We start from the raw sequence: 25,495 nt of genomic DNA, 5'->3' as shown, positions 1-25,495 counted from the left end.
ATGAGGAGGAGGTTTGTTACAGTGTGTTATCAGTGTGTGATCTCAGTAGTAAGGAGATTACATGAGGAGGAGGTTTGTTACAGTGTTATCAGTGTGTGATCCCAGTAGTATGGAGATTACATGAGGAGGAGGTTTGTTACAGTGTGTTATCAGTGTGTGACCCCAGTAGTAAGGAGATTACATGAGGAGGAGGTTTGTTACAGTGTGTTATCAGTGTGTGATCTCAGTAGTAAGGAGATTACATGAGGAGGAGGTTTGTTACAGTGTGTTATCAGTGTGTGATCCCAGTAGTAAGGAGATTACATGAGGAGAAGGTTTGTTACAGTGTGTGATCCCAGTAGTAAGGAGATTACATGAGGAGGAGGTTTGTTACAGTGTGTTATCAGTGTGTGATCTCAGTAGTAAGGAGATTACATGAGGAGGAGGTTTGTTACAGTGTGTTATCAGTGTGTGATCCCTGTAGTAAGGAGATTACATGAGGAGGAGGTTTGTTACAGTGTGTTATCAGTGTGTGACCCCAGTAGTAAGGAGATTACATGAGGAGGAGGTTTGTTACAGTGTGTTATCAGTGTGTGATCTCAGTAGTAAGGAGATTACATGAGGAGGAGGTTTGTTACAGTGTGCTATCAGTGTGTGATCCCAGTAGTAAGGAGATTACATGAGGAGAAGGTTTGTTACAGTGTGTGATCCCGGTAGTAAGGAGATTACATGAGGAGAAGGTTTGTTACAGTGTGTGATCCCAGTAGTAAGGAGATTACATGAGGAGGAGGTTTGTTACAGTGTGTTATCAGTGTGTGATCCCAGTAGTAAGGAGATTACATGAGGAGGAGGTTTGTTACAGTGTGTTATCAGTGTGTGACCCCAGTAGTAAGGAGATTACATGAGGAGGAGGTTTGTTACAGTGTGTTATCAGTGTGTGATCTCAGTAGTAAGGAGATTACATGAGGAGGAGGTTTGTTACAGTGTGCTATCAGTGTGTGATCCCAGTAGTAAGGAGATTACATGAGGAGAAGGTTTGTTACAGTGTGTGATCCCGGTAGTAAGGAGATTACATGAGGAGAAGGTTTGTTACAGTGTGTGATCCCAGTAGTAAGGAGATTACATGAGGAGGAGGTTTGTTACACTGTGTTATCAGTGTGTGATCCCAGTAGTAAGGAGATTACATGAGGAGAAGTTTTGTTACAGTGTGTTATCAGTGTGTGATCCCAGTAGTAAGGAGATTACATGAGGAGGAGGTTTGTTACAGTGTGTTATCAGTGTGTGATCCCAGTAGTAAGGAGATTACATGAGGAGGAGGTTTGTTACAGTGTGTTATCAGTGTGTGATCCCAGTAGTAAGGAGATTACATGAGGAGGAGGTTTGTTACAGTGTGTTATCAGTGTGTGATCCCAGTAGTAAGGAGATTACATGAGGAGGAGGTTTGTTACAGTGTGTTATCAGTGTGTGACCCCAGTAGTAAGGAGATTACATGAGGAGGAGGTTTGTTACAGTGTGTTATCAGTGTGTGATCCCAGTAGTAAGGAGATTACATGAGGAGGAGGTTTGTTACAGTGTGTTATCAGTGTGTGATCCCAGTAGTAAGGAGATTACATGAGGAGGAGGTTTGTTACAGTGTGTTATCAGTGTGTGATCCCAGTAGTAAGGAGATTACACGAGGAGAAGGTTTGTTACAGTGTGTGATCCCAGTAGTAAGGAGATTACATGAGGAGAAGGTTTGTTACAGTGTGTGATCCCAGTAGTAAGGAGATTACATGAGGAGGAGGTTTGTTACAGTGTGTTATCAGTGTGTGATCCCAGTAGTAAGGCGATTACATGAGGAGGAGGTTTGTTACAGTGTGTTATCAGTGTGTGATCCCAGTAGTAAGGAGATTACATGAGGAGGAGGTTTGTTACAGTGTGTTATCAGTGTGTGATCCCAGTAGTAAGGAGATTACATGAGGAGAAGGTTTGTTACAGTGTGTGATCCCAGTAGTAAGGAGATTACATGAGGAGAAGGTTTGTTACAGTGTGTGATCCCAGTAGTAAGGAGATTACATGAGGAGGAGGTTTGTTACAGTGTGTTATCAGTGTGTGATCCCAGTAGTAAGGAGATTACATGAGGAGGAGGTTTGTTACAGTGTGTTATCAGTGTGTGATCCCAGTAGTAAGGAGATTACATGAGGAGGAGGTTTGTTACAGTGTGTTATCAGTGTGTGATCCCAGTAGTAAGGAGATTACATGAGGAGGAGGTTTGTTACAGTGTGTGACCCCAGTAGTAAGGAGATTACATGAGGAGGAGGTTTGTTACAGTGTGTTATCAGTGTGTGATCCCAGTAGTAAGGAGATTACATGAGGAGAAGGTTTGTTACAGTGTGTGATCCCAGTAGTAAGGAGATTACATGAGGAGAAGGTTTGTTACAGTGTGTGATCCCAGTAGTACGGAGATTACATGAGGAGGAGGTTTGTTACAGTGTGTTATCAGTGTGTGATCTCAGTAGTAAGGAGATTACATGAGGAGGAGGTTTGTTACAGTGTGTTATCAGTGTGTGATCCCAGTAGTAAGGAGATTACATGAGGAGGAGGTTTGTTACAGTGTGCTATCAGTGTGTGATCCCAGTAGTAAGGAGATTACATGAGGAGGAGGTTTGTTACAGTGTGTTATCAGTGTGTGATCCCAGTAGTAAGGAGATTACATGAGGAGGAGGTTTGTTACAGTGTGTTATCCGTGTGTGACCCCAGTAGTAAGGAGATTACATGAGGAGGAGGTTTGTTACAGTGTGTTATCAGTGTGTGATCCCAGTAGTAAGGAGATTACATGAGGAGGAGGTTTGTTACAGTGTGTTATCAGTGTGTGATCCCAGTAGTAAGGAGATTACATGAGGAGGAGGTTTGTTACAGTGTGTTATCAGTGTGTGATCCCAGTAGTAAGGAGATTACATGAGGAGGAGGTTTGTTACAGTGTGTTATCAGTGTGTGATCCCAGTAGTAAGGAGATTACATGAGGAGGAGGTTTGTTACAGTGTGTTATCAGTGTGTGATCCCAGTAGTAAGGAGATTACATGAGGAGAAGGTTTGTTACAGTGTGTGATCCCAGTAGTAAGGAGATTACATGAGGAGAAGGTTTGTTACAGTGTGTGATCCCAGTAGTAAGGAGATTACATGAGGAGGAGGTTTGTTACAGTGTGTTATCAGTGTGTGATCCCAGTAGTAAGGAGATTACATGAGGAGAAGGTTTGTTACAGTGTGTGATCCCAGTAGTAAGGAGATTACATGAGGAGAAGGTTTGTTACAGTGTGTGATCCCAGTAGTAAGGAGATTACATGAGGAGGAGGTTTGTTACAGTGTGTTATCAGTGTGTGATCTCAGTAGTAAGGAGATTACATGAGGAGGAGGTTTGTTACATTGTGCTATCAGTGTGTGATCCCAGTAGTAAGGAGATTACATGAGGAGGAGGTTTGTTACAGTGTGTTATCCGTGTATGACCCCAGTAGTAAGGAGATTACATGAGGAGGAGGTTTGTTACAGTGTGTTATCCGTGTATGACCCCAGTAGTAAGGAGATTACATGAGGAGGAGGTTTGTTACAGTGTGTTATCAGTGTGTGATCCCAGTAGTAAGGAGATTACATGAGGGGAGGTTTGTTACAGTGTGTTATCAGTGTGTGATCCCAGTAGTAAGGAGATTACATGAGGAGGAGGTTTGTTACAGTGTGTTTTCAGTGTGTGATCCCAGTAGTAAGGAGATTACATCAGGAGGAGGTTTGTTACAGTGTGTTATCAGTGTGTGATCCCAGTAGTAAGGAGATTACATGAGGAGGAGATTTGTTACAGTATGTTATTAGTGTGTGACTCCAGTAGTAAGGAGATTACATGAGGAGGAGGTTTGTTACAGTGTGTCATCCCAGTAGTAAGGAGATTACATGAGGAGGAGGTTTGTTACAGTGTGTTATCAGTGTGTGATCCCAGTAGTAAGGAGATTACATGAGGAGGAGGTTTGTTACAGTGTGTTATCAGTGTGTGATCCCAGTAGTAAGGAGATTACATGAGGAGGAGGTTTGTTACAGTGTGTTATCAGTGTGTGATCCCAGTAGTAAGGAGATTACATGAGGAGGAGGTTTGTTACAGTGTGTTATCAGTGTGTGACCCCAGTAGTAAGGAGATTACATGAGGAGGAGGTTTGTTACAGTGTGTTATCAGTGTGTGATCTCAGTAGTAAGGAGATTACATGAGGAGGAGGTTTGTTACAGTGTGTTATCAGTGTGTGATCCCAGTAGTAAGGAGATTACATGAGGAGAAGGTTTGTTACAGTGTGTGATCCCAGTAGTAAGGAGATTACATGAGGAGGAGGTTTGTTACAGTGTGTTATCAGTGTGTGATCTCAGTAGTAAGGAGATTACATGAGGAGGAGGTTTGTTACAGTGTTATCAGTGTGTGATCCCAGTAGTATGGAGATTACATGAGGAGGAGGTTTGTTACAGTGTGTTATCAGTGTGTGACCCCAGTAGTAAGGAGATTACATGAGGAGGAGGTTTGTTACAGTGTGTTATCAGTGTGTGATCTCAGTAGTAAGGAGATTACATGAGGAGGAGGTTTGTTACAGTGTGTTATCAGTGTGTGATCCCTGTAGTAAGGAGATTACATGAGGAGGAGGTTTGTTACAGTGTGTTATCAGTGTGTGACCCCAGTAGTAAGGAGATTACATGAGGAGGAGGTTTGTTACAGTGTGTTATCAGTGTGTGATCTCAGTAGTAAGGAGATTACATGAGGAGGAGGTTTGTTACAGTGTGCTATCAGTGTGTGATCCCAGTAGTAAGGAGATTACATGAGGAGAAGGTTTGTTACAGTGTGTGATCCCGGTAGTAAGGAGATTACATGAGGAGAAGGTTTGTTACAGTGTGTGATCCCAGTAGTAAGGAGATTACATGAGGAGGAGGTTTGTTACACTGTGTTATCAGTGTGTGATCCCAGTAGTAAGGAGATTACATGAGGAGAAGGTTTGTTACAGTGTGTTATCAGTGTGTGATCCCAGTAGTAAGGAGATTACATGAGGAGGAGGTTTGTTACAGTGTGTTATCAGTGTGTGATCCCAGTAGTAAGGAGATTACATGAGGAGGAGGTTTGTTACAGTGTGTTATCAGTGTGTGATCCCAGTAGTAAGGAGATTACATGAGGAGGAGGTTTGTTACAGTGTGTTATCAGTGTGTGATCCCAGTAGTAAGGAGATTACATGAGGAGGAGGTTTGTTACAGTGTGTTATCAGTGTGTGACCCCAGTAGTAAGGAGATTACATGAGGAGGAGGTTTGTTACAGTGTGTTATCAGTGTGTGATCCCAGTAGTAAGGAGATTACATGAGGAGGAGGTTTGTTACAGTGTGTTATCAGTGTGTGATCCCAGTAGTAAGGAGATTACATGAGGAGGAGGTTTGTTACAGTGTGTTATCAGTGTGTGATCCCAGTAGTAAGGAGATTACACGAGGAGAAGGTTTGTTACAGTGTGTGATCCCAGTAGTAAGGAGATTACATGAGGAGAAGGTTTGTTACAGTGTGTGATCCCAGTAGTAAGGAGATTACATGAGGAGGAGGTTTGTTACAGTGTGTTATCAGTGTGTGATCCCAGTAGTAAGGCGATTACATGAGGAGGAGGTTTGTTACAGTGTGTTATCAGTGTGTGATCCCAGTAGTAAGGAGATTACATGAGGAGGAGGTTTGTTACAGTGTGTTATCAGTGTGTGATCCCAGTAGTAAGGAAATTACATGAGGAGAAGGTTTGTTACAGTGTGTGATCCCAGTAGTAAGGAGATTACATGAGGAGAAGGTTTGTTACAGTGTGTGATCCCAGTAGTAAGGAGATTACATGAGGAGGAGGTTTGTTACAGTGTGTTATCAGTGTGTGATCCCAGTAGTAAGGAGATTACATGAGGAGGAGGTTTGTTACAGTGTGTTATCAGTGTGTGATCCCAGTAGTAAGGAGATTACATGAGGAGGAGGTTTGTTACAGTGTGTTATCAGTGTGTGATCCCAGTAGTAAGGAGATTACATGAGGAGGAGGTTTGTTACAGTGTGTGACCCCAGTAGTAAGGAGATTACATGAGGAGGAGGTTTGTTACAGTGTGTTATCAGTGTGTGATCCCAGTAGTAAGGAGATTACATGAGGAGAAGGTTTGTTACAGTGTGTGATCCCAGTAGTAAGGAGATTACATGAGGAGAAGGTTTGTTACAGTGTGTGATCCCAGTAGTACGGAGATTACATGAGGAGGAGGTTTGTTACAGTGTGTTATCAGTGTGTGATCTCAGTAGTAAGGAGATTACATGAGGAGGAGGTTTGTTACAGTGTGTTATCAGTGTGTGATCCCAGTAGTAAGGAGATTACATGAGGAGGAGGTTTGTTACAGTGTGCTATCAGTGTGTGATCCCAGTAGTAAGGAGATTACATGAGGAGGAGGTTTGTTACAGTGTGTTATCAGTGTGTGATCCCAGTAGTAAGGAGATTACATGAGGAGGAGGTTTGTTACAGTGTGTTATCCGTGTGTGACCCCAGTAGTAAGGAGATTACATGAGGAGGAGGTTTGTTACAGTGTGTTATCAGTGTGTGATCCCAGTAGTAAGGAGATTACATGAGGAGGAGGTTTGTTACAGTGTGTTATCAGTGTGTGATCCCAGTAGTAAGGAGATTACATGAGGAGGAGGTTTGTTACAGTGTGTTATCCGTGTGTGACCCCAGTAGTAAGGAGATTACATGAGGAGGAGGTTTGTTACAGTGTGTTATCAGTGTGTGATCCCAGTAGTAAGGAGATTACATGAGGAGGAGGTTTGTTACAGTGTGTTATCAGTGTGTGATCCCAGTAGAAAGGAGATTACATGAGGAGAAGGTTTGTTACAGTGTGTGATCCCAGTAGTAAGGAGATTACATGAGGAGAAGGTTTGTTACAGTGTGTGATCCCAGTAGTAAGGAGATTACATGAGGAGGAGGTTTGTTACAGTGTGTTATCAGTGTGTGATCCCAGTAGTAAGGAGATTACATGAGGAGAAGGTTTGTTACAGTGTGTGATCCCAGTAGTAAGGAGATTACATGAGGAGAAGGTTTGTTACAGTGTGTGATCCCAGTAGTAAGGAGATTACATGAGGAGGAGGTTTGTTACAGTGTGTTATCAGTGTGTGATCTCAGTAGTAAGGAGATTACATGAGGAGGAGGTTTGTTACATTGTGCTATCAGTGTGTGATCCCAGTAGTAAGGAGATTACATGAGGAGGAGGTTTGTTACAGTGTGTTATCCGTGTATGACCCCAGTAGTAAGGAGATTACATGAGGAGGAGGTTTGTTACAGTGTGTTATCAGTGTGTGATTCCAGTAGTAAGGAGATTACATGAGGAGGAGGTTTGTTACAGTGTGTTATCAGTGTGTGACCCCCAGTAGTAAGGAGATTACATGAGGAGGAGGTTTGTTACAGTGTGTTATCAGTGTGTGATCCCAGTAGTAAGGAGATTACATGAGGGGAGGTTTGTTACAGTGTGTTATCAGTGTGTGATCCCAGTAGTAAGGAGATTACATGAGGAGGAGGTTTGTTACAGTGTGTTTTCAGTGTGTGATCCCAGTAGTAAGGAGATTACATCAGGAGGAGGTTTGTTACAGTGTGTTATCAGTGTGTGATCCCAGTAGTAAGGAGATTACATGAGGAGGAGATTTGTTACAGTATGTTATTAGTGTGTGACTCCAGTAGTAAGGAGATTACATGAGGAGGTTTGTTACAGTGTGTCATCCCAGTAGTAAGGAGATTACATGAGGAGGAGGTTTGTTACAGTGTGTTATCAGTGTGTGACCTCAGTAGTAAGGAGATTACATGAGGAGGAGGTTTGTTACAGTGTTATCAGTGTGTGACCCAAGTAGTAAGGAGATTACATGAGGAGGAGGTTTGTTACAGTGTGTTATCAGTGTGTGATCCCAGTAGTAATGAGATTACATGAGGAGGAGGTTTGTTACAGTGTGTTATCAGTGTGTGATCCCAGTAGTAAGGAGATTACATGAGGAGGAGGTTTGTTACAGTGTGTTATCAGTGTGTGACCCCAGTAGTAAGGAGATTACATGAGGAGGAGGTTTGTTACAGTGTGTTATCAGTGTGTGATCCCAGTAGTAAGGAGATTACACGAGGAGGAGGTTTGTTACAGTGTATTATCAGTGTATGTTACAGTGTGTTATCAGTGTGTGATCCCAGTAGTAAGGAGATTACATGAGGAGAAGGTTTGTTACAGTGTGTTATCAGTGTGTGATCCCAGTAGTAAGGAGATTACATGAGGAGGAGGTTTGTTACAGTGTGTTATCAGTGTGTGATCCCAGTAGTAAGGAGATTACATGAGGAGGAGGTTTGTTACAGTGTATTATCAGTGTGTGACCCCAGTAGTAAGGAGATTACATGAGGAGGAGGTTTGTGACAGTGTGTGATCCCAGTAGTAAGGAGATTACATGAGGAGGAGGTTTGTTACAGTGTGTTATCAGTGTGTGATCCCAGTAGTAAGGAGATTATATAAGGAGGAGGTTTGTTACAGTGTGTTATCAGTGTGTGATCCCAGTAGTAAGGAGAATACATGAGGAGGAGGTTTGTTACAGTGTGTGATCCCAGTAGTAAGGAGATTACATGAGGAGAAGGTTTGTTACAGTGTGTTATCAGTGTGTGATCCCGGTAGTAAGGAGATTACATGAGGAGGAGGTTTGTTACAGTGTGTTATCAGTGTGTGATCCCAGTAGTAAGGAGATTACATGAGGAGGAGGTTTGTTACAGTGTGTTATCAGTGTGTGATCCCAGTAGTAAGGAGATTACATGAGGAGGAGGTTTGTTACAGTGTATTATCAGTGTGTGACCCTAGTAGTAAGGAGATTACATGAGGAGGAGGTTTGTTACAGTGTGTTATCAGTGTGTGATCCCAGTAGTAAGGAGATTACATGAGGAGGAGGTTTGTTACAGTGTGTTATCAATGTGTGATCCCAGTAGTAAGGAGATTATATAAGGAGGAGGTTTGTTACAGTGTGTTATCAGTGTGTGATCCCAGTAGTAAGGAGATTACATGAGGAGGAGGTTTGTTACAGTGTGTGATCCCAGTAGTAAGGAGATTACATGAGGAGGAGGTTTGTTACAGTGTGTTATCAGTGTGTGATCCCAGTAGTAAGGAGATTACATGAGGAGAAGGTTTGTTACAGTGTGTGATCCCAGTAGTAAGGAGATTACATGAGGAGGAGGTTTGTTACAGTGTGTTATCAGTGTGTGATCCCAGTAGTAAGGAGATTACATGAGGAGGAGGTTTGTTACAGTGTGTTATCAGTGTGTGATCCCAGTAGTAAGGAGATTACATGAGGAGGAGGTTTGTTACAGTGTGTTATCAGTGTGTGATCCCAGTAGTAAGGAGATTACATGAGGAGAAGGTTTGTTACAGTGTGTGATCCCAGTAGTAAGGAGATTACATGAGGAGGAGGTTTGTTACAGTGTGTTATCAGTGTGTGATCCCAGTAGTAAGGAGATTACATGAGGAGGAGGTTTGTTACAGTGTGTTATCAGTGTGTGATCCCAGTAGTAAGGAGATTACATGAGGAGGAGGTTTGTTACAGTGTGTTATCAGTGTGTGATCCCAGTAGTAAGGAGATTACATGAGGAGGAGGTTTGTTACAGTGTGTGATCCCAGTAGTAAGGAGATTACATGAGGAGGAGGTTTGTTACAGTGTTATCAGTGTGTGATCCCAGTAGTAAGGAGATTACATGAGGAGGAGGTTTGTTACAGTGTTATCAGTGTGTGATCCCAGTAGTAAGGAGATTACATGAGGAGGAGGTTTGTTACAGTGTTATCAGTGTGTGATCCCAGTAGTAAGGAGATTACATGAGGAGGAGGTTTGTTACAGTGTGTTATCAGTGTGTGATCCCAGTAGTAAGGAGATTACATGAGGAGGAGGTTTGTTACAGTGTGTGATCCCAGTAGTAAGGAGATTACATGAGGAGGAGGTTTGTTACAGTGTGTTATCAGTGTGTGATCCCAGTAGTAAGGAGATTACATGAGGAGGAGGTTTGTTACAGTGTGTTATCAGTGTGTGATCCCAGTAGTAAGGAGATTATATAAGGAGGAGATTTGTTACAATGTGTGACCCTGGTCCGTGCCTCCAGCACTCCTCAGACTCTCTTCCTTGCTGTATTTAGTGTTCTGTGTAGTTATTTATATGGTGTCTGTCACAACCGTAGGCAGGATATATTTATTGCTCCCGGGTGATCTCTCAGATCTCACACTCATTTTTTTTGTTAAATCTGCTACAAAAAAAGCAACAATAACAGTCTTTGTCGAGGAGATAACCTGTAGTCAGCCCCCCTCAACACAATATGAACAAAATGTTTTTACTGATTGTGATAGATGTGTGTTAGATCAGGTTTGAGCAGCCAAATATTGTGTGATTTGATTTTGATATTTGACTTCTACTGTCTTATCACTTATTTATTTTACATCTTATGAATCAGGAAGAAGATCTGAACAATATTAATGCTCCTGAGACAGATGTGAGCTGTGATGAGCAGTTTAAGGAGGACATTCAAACAGGGAAAGATCTGATCTATATGAATCCTACAGACATAAAAGAAGAGACAGATGTGAGCGGTGATGAGCAGTATAAAGAGGATGTTCCTACAGGAAAAAACCTGATCTTTATGAGTCCTACAGACATAAAGGAAGAAGAGAGAGATGTGAGCAGTGATGAGCAGTATATGGAGGACATTCCTACAGGGAAACATCTGATCTATATTAATGTTACAGACATAAAGGAAGAAGAAGAGGCAGATGTGAGCGGTGATGAGCAGTATAAAGAGGATGTTCCTACAGGGAAAGATCTGATCTATATTAAAGTTACAGACATAAAGGAAGAAGAAGAGGCAGATGTGAGCGGTGATGAGCAGTATAAAGAGGATGTTCCTACAGGGAAAGATCTGATCTATATTAAAGTTACAGACATAAAGGAAGAAGAAGAGACAGATGTGAGTGGTGATGAGCAGTATAAGGAGGACATTCCTACAGGGAAAGATTTGATCTATATTAATGCTACAGACATAAAAGAAGAAGAGACAGAAGTAAGCGGTGATGAGCAGTATAAGGAGGACATTTCTACAGGTAACCGCCCAGGTGAGTAGTAACCCGTAAAAGCAGAGAACAGTCACAGGTTCTATTCAGACACCGGCTGCAACAATTTTGTGTGGAATATTTTCAGCTCTGTGTCCTGTCTGTATTTTCTGATGTATATTCTCCGATTCAGCTAAAATACAAACTAGCGGGGGGCGTGGCTTAGAGCGGCATGTGGGCAGGCACGCGGTCTGGAGCTCCGCTGAGCATCCTTCATTTATCCTGGACATCTGGCCAGAATTCAGCTTTTGTAATATCGCCTACCTGTGGGGGAAGGTGCCTGGAGCATTTGGATACCGGTATGGCTGGGCGGTGACGCAATAGGAAGACACAGGGAGTGACGGAAGATAGTGAGGCCGAGATACAGGGGGAGTTGGCGCCATCTTGCGCAGAGGTGTCGGGAGTTGCGGAGAGGCTGCAGCGCTTCGCACGTGTCACTGAACCACCGATGCGGGCTCCCCTGCGTGAGGACATTAACCTTTTCCACCAGAATATACAAAAGGTTTCCGAGCGGGTTAGTGTGGTTGAGGAAAGGGTGGGGGATCTGGAGGATCAGGTCCCTCCGCTCAAGAGAGATATGCATCATGTGATTAATAATCTGACTGCACTTACCACTAAATCTGATGACATTCGAAACCGCCTGTGGTGGAACAATGTGCGCCTAGTGTAGGGTGTTCCTGAAAAAAGTCGATGGTCGTAACTCTGGAGAGTATTAAAAAAATTGTCTCCTTAATACTTTTGGAAAAGAGACTTTGATGCCTTTATTTGCTGTTGAGCGCTCCCACAGGGGTCCCACTCGTCCCCTCCCGCCTGGAGCCTCACCTCGAGCTTTCCTCATCCGCATTTTGCACTATAAAGATAGAGATATCATTCTCCGTAAAGCCAGGGACATGGACTCACTCACTAGCAATGGCAACCGTATCTCTATTTTCCCGGATTTTTCGGCTGAAGTTCAGCCTCATTATGTTTTGTTCTCAGTTGCTCGGATTTGAGCACGGCGTGTTGGTGAAGTATCTATCTATCTATATGTCACCTGCTCATTCTACCTGCGCTGTTTATTTGCCCCTTGTGTTACAAGTTGCGACTGTTTGGTTTTTGTTGTTTTTCTGGGGTGTTTGTCTTGCTTTCTTCTGCTCATTGCAGTGCTCTGTCTTTTTATATTTCTTCCCTTTTTCACTTATTGGCGGCTCCTGCATCCGCCCCCTTGTCCCTTATACTTCCTTAATTGTCTTATGGCTACTGATTTGCATGTGGTGGCGTGGAACATAGGGGGCCTCAATGATCCCACCAAGCGTCTTGCTGTTTTTCAGGCGCTCAAACCCAATCAACCTGCTGTTTTGTGCCTCTCTGAGACATAAGTGACGAATGATACTAAACGTGCTGAATAAACCATGGTTTGGTCATACCTTCCACGCCACTTTTTCCTCACATGCGCGGGGTGTAAGTGTGCTCATTAATAGAAGCATTTTATTTTCATGTGTTTTTAGTCTTATTGATCCAGAGGGTAGATTTGTTAGCCTTTATGGCACTTTTAACCGTACCTTGTGTGTGCTGGTTGCTCTCTATATCCCCCCCCCCCCTAGTGGTGCCTTGCGCGGGTTGGTGTCTTTTCTATCCTCTCTGTCTGACTCACCGCTCCTGGTGGTCGGGGATGTCAATAATTTGCTACACCCGACACTTGATAGGTTTAATAACAGAGGGCCTTCTGGGACTCCTGGATCTACGGGTCTAGCTAGATTTGAGGTGGGGTGGGCAGATTTATGGAGAAGACGTAATCCTACTAAGATGCAATATTCCTGCTATTCTAGTTCTCATGGCACGCTCTCATGTATTGATCTTGCGCAGTGCAATGAGCTGATCCTCCTCCTGGTTATGTTGGTGGAGTACCTCCCCCATAGTCTTTCTGATCATTCCCCTGTATTTCTGCATCTTACTTTCAATTCTCATCCTAGATTGCGGGGTTCTCTGTGGTGACTGAATCCATTTTGGCTTCAGGTCCCCTCAGTAGGCCATACGTTTAAGTCTGATGTGGAAGTCTTTCTCGAGATCAATGCGGGGACGGCTTCGGTGGGTACCGTATGGGATTTATTGAAGGCGTATGTAGGGGGCATTTTATCAGGGATATTACCACCTGTAAATCTAAGAATTGGGCGATTCTAACCTCATTGCAGCAACAAGTGCTCCTGGAGGAACAACAGTTTCTCAGTGACCCTTCTGGTCTGAATAGAGAGAGTCTTTGCAGACTCTGTTAGACTCCCATTTGTTGCAGATGGCAGATAACAAGCGCTTCTTTCAACAGCAGCGCTATTTGGAGAGTGGCGAGAGTACGGGTCGACTGCTGCCTCGTACTATTAGAGCTCAGCAGGGGTCCGCCTCTATCCCCTGCATCTGTGATAGTGCCGGGACTGTTGTTCAAGATGATGCGGACATTTTGAATGTCTTGGTCTACTTTTATGAGGAGACATATTCCTCTAAACTGACACATGATCTTGATGCTATTGACCAGTTTTTCTGGCATTTCGCTCCTGACCCTGTCGCCGACCCAGAGGGATCTTTTAGATGAGCCTTTTACTCTTAAAGAATTAGAGTGCATTGGGGGCCTTGCCTTCTGAGAAGTCACTGAGTGTTTATGGACTCCCCAATGAAATATCAAGAAATTCTGTTGCCCCGGTTGCTGGGGGCTTTGCAGTCTGTAGCGAATGGGCAGGTCTTGCCTTGGTCTATACTAGAGGCAATTATAGTATTGTTTTTGAAGCCCGGTAAAGACCCGCTTTCAGTGGGCTTATACAGACCAATATCCCTGCTGTGCTCTCATGTTAAGTTAATAGCGAAGGTCTTGGCCAACCGTCTCTTAAGGGTCGGGATCAGACGGGGTCTATACCAGGTAAATCGACGGCCGATAATATCAGGAGGCTCTTTCTTAATCTCCAGTTGCCGCCTGAGGGCACGCTTTATAGGGTGGTGCTTTTACTCGATGCTGCCAAAGCTTTTGACAGCATCGAGTGGAACTTCCTGTGGAGTGTTATGTGCCACATGAGATTTGGGCCTAAGTTTTTGATGTGGTTACAATTGTTGTATGCTGCTCCTCGTGCTAGAATTCGGGCTAACGGCCTGCTTTCTCACTCCTTTCCCCTGGGTCGTGGTACACGCCAGGGGTGTCCCCTCCCTGTCCCCATTCCTATTTGCCACAGCAATTGAGCCCCTGGCGGTACTAATTAGGGCATCCACGGAATTGAAAGGCTTCCGTTATGGGGACTTAGAAGAACGTATTGCCCTTTATGCAGACAACATGCTTCTCTTCCTGGGAGATGTGGGGCACTCCTTGCCCCCTTTAATGGCCCTTATAGAATTATATGGTAGTTACTCTGGCCTATTAATTGGGACAAATCCACGATCCTTCCCCTTGACCCTCTCCATTCTATATCTGTTATTGCTAGGGTTGGCCTTCTTCCTAGTTGCACAATTTAAATATCTGGGAGTATATGTTACGGCCCTCCCCTCAGAATACGTTGCTCTCAATCTTATCCCATTGTTAGACCGTAGTTCTCGTAAAGTAGCTACTTAGCGTAAATCTCCTCTCTCCATGATCGGTAGATCCAATCTAGTTAAAATGGTTCTTATGCCTCAGTTTTTGTACATTCTACATAATACATCTATTTGGATTCCTGTGAAATATTTTCCTAGGATTCAGTCCTTGTTTAGGGAGCTTATTTGGAATGGCAAGTCAGCTAGGATCGGTCTTGAAACATTGCATCGTGGCAAAGAGGCGGGTGGTTTGTCTATTCATAATCCTTGGCTATACTTTTTAGTGTCACAGGTTCAACAGTTGAAGTGGTGGGCACAATTTGCTACTATGGGGCGTATGGGGGGATTTAGTCTCCAGGCGCATTGGTAAAGTGACCCCTATTTATCTGCTGGAAATGGCTTCCCAGACCTCCCTCCTACTTTTATCCTTATCCGTAAGGTATGGATGAAATTTAAGACTCTTATGCAATATCCGGTCTTTGTTACATATTCTCCTCTTTGGCATAATCCTGGTCTATCAGAACTGTATTTGTTACCGGATATCCCCCTTTGTATTCGTTACCGGATATCCCCCTTTGTATTCGTTACCGGATATCCCCCTTTGGATTTTGAAGTCATTTGCTCAACTGCGGGAGGAATTCATTCTGCCTCACTCATTTTTTTAAAATTTATTGTTAGCTACAATTACCGACATGCCCTTGATGCACAGTCTCGGGCTTGTGATTTGTCGGCTCATCCCTAGTTGTAAATGATTTTTTCACTCAGATCTCTACTAAAGATATGATCTCTGTGCTATATACGGAATTTCTGTCCTCCTATCATGAGGCCTATCTGTTGAGTATTAAGTATAAATGGGAGCTGGATGTGGGTCCCATATCGGATGAGCAGTGGACACAGATTTTAACAATGACCCCGCGGCTTGCTGTGTCCGAGGTGTCTAAAATATTTCTACGACACCGCGTGCATCGTACTCCCACCTTTCTGTATAGGATTGGGGTATAGCTGGATTCCTGCTGTCCCTGTTGTTCCTTGCCCGATGCTCACTTGCTTCATGTGATGTGGAACTTTAGTCATCTTACACAATTTTGGCATGATGTGGGACAGTTGATTAGGAGAGTGTATGGTTATCCATTCAGTTTCTCCGCCTTGACGGGCGTCCTGGGTTATTTAGATGGGCTGGATGAGGATGGTGGCTTGTACATTGGTATTTGTAGGATTTTATACCAAGCTCGTAAATTAATTGCACCGCATTGGTTGTCAGACTCCCCACCCACTTTTTCTGAGTTGACTATAAAATTAAATCCTATCATATCATAAAAGAAAAGCCTTATGTAAATTTGAGTCCGTTTGGGGACCTTGGATCGATACACCTGGTTTGCCATCCACTTATTTGCGGAGAACTCCTATGGAGGTGATTTTGGGGGGGGTCGGTGGGGTCTGACCACTAATACTGTCTAAGTTCTGTTTGTGACCTCTTCTTGTTTCATCTACATTGTCCTTTTGTGTCTGTGTTGGTGTGTTATGCTGTCTAATTTTCGGTTTTCTAAGTACGGGTTGCTTCTGCCACTTGTTTTTGCCCCTTCTTTAGTGTTATTTGATATTACCCTTGTTCCCATGTAAAGCTTATACAGTATTTTTGCATATGCTTTTTGCCTTGACCCTGCTTCTTATATGTGGGATGATTTATTGTACTGCACTGCATTAGTTTCTATTATATTGTTCTGTTTTGACTACTGTGAAGAAAGGACACGGGGGGGGGGGGGGCTGGTGGTTCTGGGTCTATGCATGTTTTCTGTTTTTGTATGCTTTTTGTTTTATATAAATAATGTTAAATAAATATTTGATAAAAAAAAAAAAAATACAGACTAGCCCCTACTGCCAAATAGACAAATTATATATATATATATATATATATATATATATATATATATATATATATATATATATATATATATATTGTTACGCCGAGCGCTCCGGGTCCCCGCTCCTCCCCGGAGCGCTCGCAGCATCCTCTCATTCGCAGCGCCCCGGTCAGACCTGCTGACCGGGTGCTTCAATATCTCTCCCAGCCGGGATGCGATGCGGGAGGCGCCCGCTCGCGATGCGCATCCCGGCTCCCGTACCTGACCCGTTCCCCGTCTGTCTTGTCCCGGCGCACGCGGCCCCGCTCCTTAGGGCGCGCGCGCGCCGGGTCTCTGCAATTTAAAGGGCCACTGCGCCACTGATTGGCGCAGCAGGCTTAATCAGTATGTTCACCTGTGCACTCCCTACTTACCTCACTTCCCCTGCACTCCCTCGCCGGATCTTGTTGCCATTGTGCCAGTGAAAGCGTTCCCTTGTGTGTTCCAGACCTCCTGCCGTTGCCCCTGACTACGATCCTTGCTGCCTGCCCTGACCTTCTGCTACGTCCGACCTTGCTCTTGTTTACTCCCTTGTACCGCGCTTATCTTCAGCAGTCAGAGAGGTTGAGCCGTTGCTGGTGGATACGACCTGGTTGCTACCGCCGCTGCAAGACCATCCCGCTTTGCGGCAGGCTCTGGTGAATACCAGTAGCAACTTAGAACCGGTCCACCAACACGGTCCACGCCAATCCCTCTCTGGCACAGAGGATCCACCTTCAGCCAGCCGAATCGTGACAGTAGATCCGGCCATGGATCCCGCTGAAGTCCCACTGCCAGTTGTCGCCGACCTCACCACGGTGGTCGCCCAGCAGTCGCAACAGATAGCGCAACAAGGCCACCAGCTGTCTCAACTGACCGTGATGCTACAGCAGCTATTACCACAGCTTCAGCAACAATCTCCTCCGCCAGCTCCTGCACCTCCTCCGCAGCGAGTGGCCGCTTCCGGCCTACGATTATCCTTGCCGGATAAATTTGATGGGGACTCTAAGTTTTGCCGTGGCTTTCTTTCGCAATGTTCCCTGCACTTGGAGATGATGTCGGACCAGTTTCCTACTGAAAGGTCTAAGGTGGCTTTCGTAGTCAGCCTTCTGTCTGGGAAAGCTCTGTCATGGGCCACACCGCTCTGGGACCGCAATGACCCTGTCACTGCCTCTGTACACTCCTTCTTCATGGAGATTCGAAGTGTCTTTGAGGAACCTGCCCGAGCCTCTTCTGCTGAGACTGCCCTGCTGAACCTGGTCCAGGGTAATTCTTCTGTTGGCGAGTACGCCATCCAATTCCGTACTCTTGCCTCCGAATTATCCTGGAATAATGAGGCCCTCTGCGCGACCTTTAAAAAAGGCCTATCCAGCAACATTAAAGATGTGCTGGCCGCACGAGAAATTCCTGCTAACCTGCATGAACTTATTCATCTTGCCACCCGCATTGACATGCGTTTTTCCGAAAGGCTTCAAGAGGTCCGCCAGGATATGGACTTTGTTCGCACGAGGCGGTTTCTCTCCCCGGCTCCTCTCTCCTCTGGTCCTCTGCAATCCGTTCCTGTGCCTTCCGCCGTGGAGGCTATGCAAGTTGACCGGTCTCGCTTGACACCTCAAGAGAGGACACGACGCCGCATGGAGAATCTTTGCCTGTACTGTGCCGGTACCGAACACTTCTTGAAAGATTGTCCTATCCGTCCTCCCCGCCTGGAAAGACGTACGCTGACTCCGCACAAAGGTGAGACAGTTCTTGATGTGAACTCTGCTTCTCCACGCCTTACTGTGCCTGTGCGGATATCTTCTTCTACCTTCTTCTTCTCTGCTATGGCCTTCTTGGATTCCGGATCTGCAGGAAATTTTATTTTGGCCTCTCTCATCAACAGGTTCAACATCCCGGTGACCAGTCTCGCCAGACCCCTCCTACATCAATTCTGTTAACAATGAAAGATTGGACTGTACCGTGCGTTACCGCACGGAACCTCTCCTAATGTGCATTGGACCCCATCACGAAAAAATTGAATTTTTGGTCCTCTCCAACTGCACTTCAGAAATTCTTCTTGGATTACCGTGGCTTCAACGCCATTCCCCAACCCTTGATTGGTCCACAGGAGAAATCAAGAACTGGGGTACTTCTTGTCACAGGGACTGTCTTAAACCGGTTCCCTGTACTCCCTGTCGTGACCCTGTGGTTCCCCCGGTATCCGGTCTTCCTAAGGCTTATATGGACTATGCTGATGTTTTTTGTAAAAAGCAAGCAGAGACTTTACCTCCTCACAGGCCTTATGACTGTCCTATTGACCTCCTCCCGGGTACTACTCCACCCCGGGGCAGAATCTATCCTCTGTCTGCTCCAGAGACTCTAGCCATGTCGGAGTACATCCAGGAGAATTTAAAAAAGGGGTTTATCCGCAAGTCCTCCTCTCCTGCCGGAGCTGGATTTTTTTTTGTGTCCAAAAAAGATGGCTCCCTACGCCCTTGCATTGATTACCGCGGACTTAATAAAATCACAGTAAAAAACCGCTACCCCTTACCTCTTATCTCGGAACTCTTTGATCGCCTACAAGGCGCCCACATCTTTACCAATCTGGACTTAAGAGGTGCTTATAATCTCATCCGCATCAGGGAGGGGGACGAATGGAAGACTGCATTTAACACTAGAGATGGACACTTTGAGTATCTGGTCATGCCCTTTGGCCTGTGAAATGCCCCTGCCGTCTTCCAAGACTTTGTTAATGAAATTTTTCGTGATCTCCTATATTCCTGTGTTGTGGTTTATCTGGACGATATTCTGATTTTTTCTGCCAACTTAGAAGAACACCGCCAGCATGTCCGCATGGTTCTTCAGAGACTTCGGGACAATCAACTTTATGCCAAAATGGAGAAATGTCTCTTTGAATGTCAATCTCTTCCTTTCCTAGGATACTTGGTCTCTGGCCAGGGACTACAAATGGACCCAGATAAACTTTCTGCCGTCTTAGATTGGCCACGCCCCTCCGGACTCCGTGCTATCCAACGTTTTTTGGGGTTCTCCAATTATTACAGACAATTCATTCCACACTTCTCCACTATTGTGGCCCCTATCGTGGCTTTAACCAAGAAAAATGCCAATCCTAAGTCCTGGTCTCCCCAAGTGGAAGACGCATTTATACATCTCAAGTCTGCCTTTTCTTCTGCTCCCGTGCTCTCCAGACCTGACCCATCTAAACCCTTTCTATTGGAGGTAGATGCCTCCTCTGTGGGAGCTGGAGCTGAACTTCTACAAAAAAATTCTTCCGGGCATGCTGTTACTTGTGGGTTTTTTTCTAGGACCTTCTCTCCGGCGGAGAGAAACTACTCCATTGGTGATCGAGAACTACTGGCCATTAAATTGGCGCTTGAGGAATGGAGGCACCTGCTGGAGGGATCAAAATTTCCAGTTATCATATACACTGATCACAAGAATCTCTCCTATCTCCAGTCTGCCCAACGACTGAACCCTCGCCAGGCTAGGTGGTCGTTGTTCTTTGCCCGTTTTAACTTTGAAATCCATTTTCGCCCTGCTGACAAGAACATTAGGGCCGATGCCCTCTCGTTCTTCTGATGCCTCTGAAGTAGAGGTCTCTCCGCAACACATCATTCCTCCGGACTGTCTGATCTCCACTTCTCCAGCTTCCATCAGACAAACTCCTCCAGGGAAGACCTTCGTTTCTCCACGCCAGCGTCTCGGGATTCTCAAATGGGGACACTCCTCCCACCTCGCAGGCCATGCGGGCATCAAAAAATCCTTGCAACTCATCTCTCGATTTTATTGGTGGCCGACTCTGGAGACTGATGTTGTTGATTTCGTGCGGGCCTGTACTATCTGTGCCCGGGATAAGACTCCTCGCCAGAAGCCTGCTGGTCTCCTGCATCCTCTGCCTGTTCCTGAACAGCCTTGGTCACAGATTGGTATGGACTTTATTACGGACTTGCCCTCATCCCGTGGCAACACAGTTGTTTGGGTGGTCGTTGATCGATTTTCCAAGATGGCACATTTTATTCCTCTTCCTGGTCTTCCTTCAGCGCCTCAGTTGGCAAAGCAATTTTTTGTACACATTTTTCGCCTTCACGGTTTGCCCACGCATATCGTCTCGGATAGAGGCGTCCAATTCGTGTATAAATTCTGGAGGGTCCTCTGTAAACAGCTCAAGATCAAATTAAACTTCTCTTCTTCTTATCATCCCCAATCCAATGGGCAAGTAGAAAGAATTAATCAGGTCCTGGGTGACTATTTACGGCATTTTGTTTCCTCCCGCCAAGATGACTGGGCAGATCTTCTACCATGGGCCGAATTCTCATACAACTTCAGAGTCTCCGAATCTTCTGCTAAATCCCCATTTTTCGTGGTGTACGGCCGTCACCCTCTTCCTCCCCTCCCTACTCCCTTGCCTTCTGGTTTGCCCGCTGTGGATGAAGTGACTCGTGATCTTTCCACCATATGGAAAGAAACCCAAAATTCTCTTTTACAGGCTTCATCCCGGATGAAAAGATTTGCTGATAAAAAAAGAAGAACTCCCCCCATTTTTGCTCCCGGAGACAAGGTATGGCTCTCCGCTAAATATGTCCGCTTTCGTGTCCCCAGTTACAAACTGGGACCACGCTATCTTGGTCCTTTCAAAATCTTGTGCCAGATTAACCCTGTCTCTTACAAACTCCTTCTTCCTCCTTCTCTCCGTATTCCCAATGCCTTCCATTTCTCTCTCCTTAAACCACTCATCATTAACCGCTTCTCTCCCAAAGTTGTTTCTCCCACTCCTGTTTCCGGTTCATCTGACGTCTTCTCTGTGAAGGAGATTCTGGCCTCCAAGACTGTCAGAGGTAAAAGATTTTTTTTGGTGGATCGGGAAAACTGTGGCCCAGAGGAGAGATCCTGGGAACCTGAGGACAACATCCTAGACAAAAGTCTTATCCTCAGGTTCTCAGGCTCCAAGAAGAGGGGGAGACCCAAGGGGGGGGGGGTACTGTTACACCGAGCGCTCCGGGTCCCCGCTCCTCCCCGGAGCGCTCGCAGCATCCTCTCATTCGCAGCGCCCCGGTCAGACCTGCTGACCGGGTGCGCTGCAATATCTCTCCCAGCCGGGATGCGATTCGCGATGCGGGAGGCGCCCGCTCGCGATGCGCATCCCGGCTCCCGTACCTGACCCGTTCCGCGTCTGTCTTGTCCCGGCGCGCGCGGCCCCGCTCCTTAGGGCGCGCGCGCGCCGGGTCTCTGCAATTTAAAGGGCCACTGCGCCACTGATCAGTATGTTCACCTGTGCACTCCCTACTTATACCTCACTGCCCCTGCACTCCCTCGCCGGATCTTGTTGCCATTGTGCCAGTGAAAGCGTTTCCTTGTGTGTTCCTAGCCTGTGTTCCAGACCTCCTGCCGTTGCCCCTGACTACGATCCTTGCTGCCTGCACTGACCTTCTGCTACGTCCGACCTTGCTCTTGTCTACTCCCTTGTACCGCGCTTATCTTCAGCAATCAGAGAGGTTGAGCCGTTGCTGGTGGATACGACCTGGTTGCTACCGCCGCTGCAAGACCATCCCGCTTTGCGGCGGGCTCTGGTGAATACCAGTAGCAACTTAGAACCAGTCCACCAACACGGTCCACGCCAATCCCTCTCTGGCACAGAGGATCCACCTTCAGCCAGCCGAATCGTGACATATATATACATACACCCACACAGACACACACACGCATTAACGATTCTGGCACCACAGCTGCACTGGCTGTGATCGCCGTCCAGAACCAGTTGCTGGGCATGTGACATTTACATCGTCAAGGAAATGCATGTAAACGAAACTACGTAAGGAAGAGGTGTTGGGGGGTCCCATTGGTTGAACACCTTCTGATTACACACTTTTCCCCTATGCTGTGAATGGGGAATAAGTGTCTGATCAGTTACGTTTCCTAAACTACCCCTTTAAGAAGTTTAAAATGTTACACAACTGAGACTAACTATATTTATATACTTAAGGTTATATATATATTTTTTTAAATAATAAACTTTGTTTTATTCTTTACAGATTCTTGTACCAGGAGATCAGAGGGACATCTGATATCTTCATATTATAAAGCAGATGATAATATCGCACAAGATACATATGAAGAACATTCCATTATCCCAGATACACCCTCAGCCCTTCACAGCCAAGATCTGTCATCTGATCCTGGACATCAGAAAGCTCCCATAGGAGTTAAGCCATTTTCATGTTCAGAATGTAGGAAGTGTTTTATTCGGAAATCACATCTTATTAGCCATCAAAAAACTCACACGGGAGAGAAACCATTTCCATGTCCAGAATGTGGAAAATCTTTTACTCGAAAATCATACCTTGCTCAACATCAAAAAAATCATACAGGAGTGAAGCCATTTCCATGTTCAGAATGTGGGAAATGTTTTGCTCAAAAATCAGATCTTATTAAGCATGAAAAAATTCACACAGGAGAGAAGCCATTTTCATGCCCAGAATGTGAAAAATGTTTTACTCATAAATCACATCTTGTTGATCATCAAAAAACTCACACAGGAGAGAAGCCATTTTCATGTTCAGAATGTGAAAAACGTTTTGCTCAAAGATCAACTCTTGTTAAGCATAAAAAAACTCACACAGGAGAGAAGCCATATTTATGTCCAGAATGTGGGAAATGTTTCACTCATAAATCACATCTTATTGAACATCAAAAAACTCACACAGGCGAGAAGCCGTTTTCATGTCCAGAATGTGGGAAATGTTTCACTAGAAAACCACAACTTATTAGTCATCAAAAAGCTCACACAGGAGAGAAACCCTTTTCATGTCCAGAATGTGGAAAATCTTTTACTCGGAAACCATACCTTGCTCTACATCAAAAAAATCATATAGGGGTGAAGTTATTTTCATGTTAAGAATGTAGGAAATGATTTACTTGTTTTAAATTTCTGTTTTTATATATTTTTTCTTTTACTGTTTTTCTTATTATTCGTTATATATTCTTTCTATATGGTCTGTGGGTAACTTGTTAACTCTGCACAGGTTTTGATAAATCTCCCCTATGTTCTTTTTCATTCAGTTTTCCTTTTTCTTTGTTTATTATAAAATCTTTCAAGAAAATAATAATTAAAACAAACAATCTTGTTAAGCATGAAAAAGCATAAATTACTCTTAACGGTAATTGTTTTTGTAGAGCCCATGACAGCACCCATGGAGAGAAAAAAGAATGGAATCCAAGTGGATTTTCAATTTAAATACATTAGCCCCTCACGGACTGATCACTGAATTTGAACTTTTTGGCTTCTTGTAAAATATATTATCTGCATACTATTTATAAAAACTATCTACTCTAAAAACAGGAAGCTATATATGCATCTTTGGCTATGAAATAAATATACTGCAAACTATTAACAAATAGATATGGACCTCTAGCGGAATGTGTACTGAAAGAACATCAAAGGGTTAATGCTGAACTTGATCCAACCGAGTGCTATAAGAACACACAACATCTCCACTATTACCATTCCAGACAAAGGAAACCGATGTGTAGTTTCCAAAACACGTCGAAGGTATTGTGGAGCATGAGAGCCACCGTAGTGGCGTCACTACTCCTTACCAGAGAGATCGGGCAAAACGGACGTTGGACGCAGCTTGGTTGAGATGCCGCCGGCCGGGGCGTTATCCCACTGCATTGCTACTTGAGACGCAGCAGCATTAAAGGGGTACTCTGCCCCTGGCGTCTTATCCCCTATCCAAAGGATAGGGGATAAGATGTTAGATTGCCGCGGTCCCACTGCTGGGGACCTCGGGGATCGCCGCTGCGGCACCCTGCCATCATTACTGCACAGAGCGAGTTCGCTCTGTGCGTAATGACGGGCGATACGGGGGACGGAGCAGCGTTACGTCATGGCTCCGCCCCTCATGACATTACGGCCCATCCCCTTAATGCAAGTCTATGGTAGGGGGGCGTGACGACCGCCACGCCCCCTCCGATAGACTTGTATTGACGGGGGGCGGGCCGTGACATCACAAGGGGCGGAGCCGTGACGTAACGATGCTCCGGCCCCTGTATTGCCCGTCATTACGTGCAGAGCGATCTCGCTCTGTGCAGTAATGATAGCGGGGTGCTGCAGGAGCGATCCCCGGGGTCCCCAGCAGCGGGACCCCGGCGATCTGACATCTTATCCTCTATCCTTTGGATAGGGGATAAGATGTCTAGGGGCGGAGTACCCCTTTAACCAGGGATCAACATATATAGGACCGCAATCAGAACGCAATGAACAAGGAGGAATACCTAGATACGGTCACTGGAGGTACTCATAATAATGTGTATATAGATACGGTGGGGTCGGCAATGACAGTATTCACACAGGCAGTAGGTTTCAAACGTCGAAGAGGATGTTTTATTTAAATGATTTTAGGCACAAAGCACAGTGCAAACACAACAACAAAACCTAAGCCTTTCCGAGGAAAATTCAGACCTGGTAGGTTTGAGCTGCAGTTCTGGCTGTGGCTGCTTCTCATCTCTGTCTCTCTAGCAATCAGCCCCAGCAGACTATGCTCTGCTAAAGCAACAAAACCTTCTGGATTTCCTTTATCGTGCCTGGCTGAGGAAACCAGGTGAAATATACACCCCATGCACCACTTTCCCGTACACTTTACCACAATGCAAATGGCACATCTTTCTGCTGGCAACAGCTGGAGATCCTCTTTTATTGACCACAGGAATCTAAACGCTGGACAAAACAGTTCTTCTCTGTTTTAGAGCGGCAATTTTGCTCCTAGATCTTCACCATTAAGGGATCTTGTTACTGCAAACTCCCATGCCAGGTATATGGGGTTTATCTAGGATAGTTAAACTCAATTGTATGGAATTTTCTGTAACTTTAATATAAACTATCTATATAGCTTTTTAACAATACTCCTTTCTTCCTTTGCCTGCAGTATGATGAGGTTTGCTATTCACCTATAGCATCATTTTACATTGAACAATAGCCA

At 45.0% G+C, this 25,495-nt stretch overlaps 1 protein-coding gene across 1 annotated transcript in view; it reads left to right on the top strand.

Moving 5' to 3' along the window:
- Positions 1-25,495, top strand: part of LOC130295939 (zinc finger protein 160-like) — a 115,581-nt gene that overhangs the window by 46,326 nt on the left and 43,760 nt on the right. Inside the window, exons 6-8 of the mRNA XM_056547326.1 lie at positions 10,464-11,118; positions 22,550-23,396; positions 23,916-24,066. Coding sequence (XP_056403301.1) covers positions 10,560-11,118; positions 22,550-23,396; positions 23,916-24,066 — 1,557 coding nt within the window. The 5' untranslated portion in view covers positions 10,464-10,559. The remainder of the gene's footprint in view (positions 1-10,463; positions 11,119-22,549; positions 23,397-23,915; positions 24,067-25,495) is intronic.

This window comes from Hyla sarda, chromosome 1, assembly GCF_029499605.1.
Source record: "Hyla sarda isolate aHylSar1 chromosome 1, aHylSar1.hap1, whole genome shotgun sequence".
In the NCBI taxonomy this organism is placed as follows: Eukaryota; Metazoa; Chordata; class Amphibia; order Anura; family Hylidae; genus Hyla; species Hyla sarda.
This window is presented reverse-complemented; position numbering and strand designations above follow the sequence as displayed.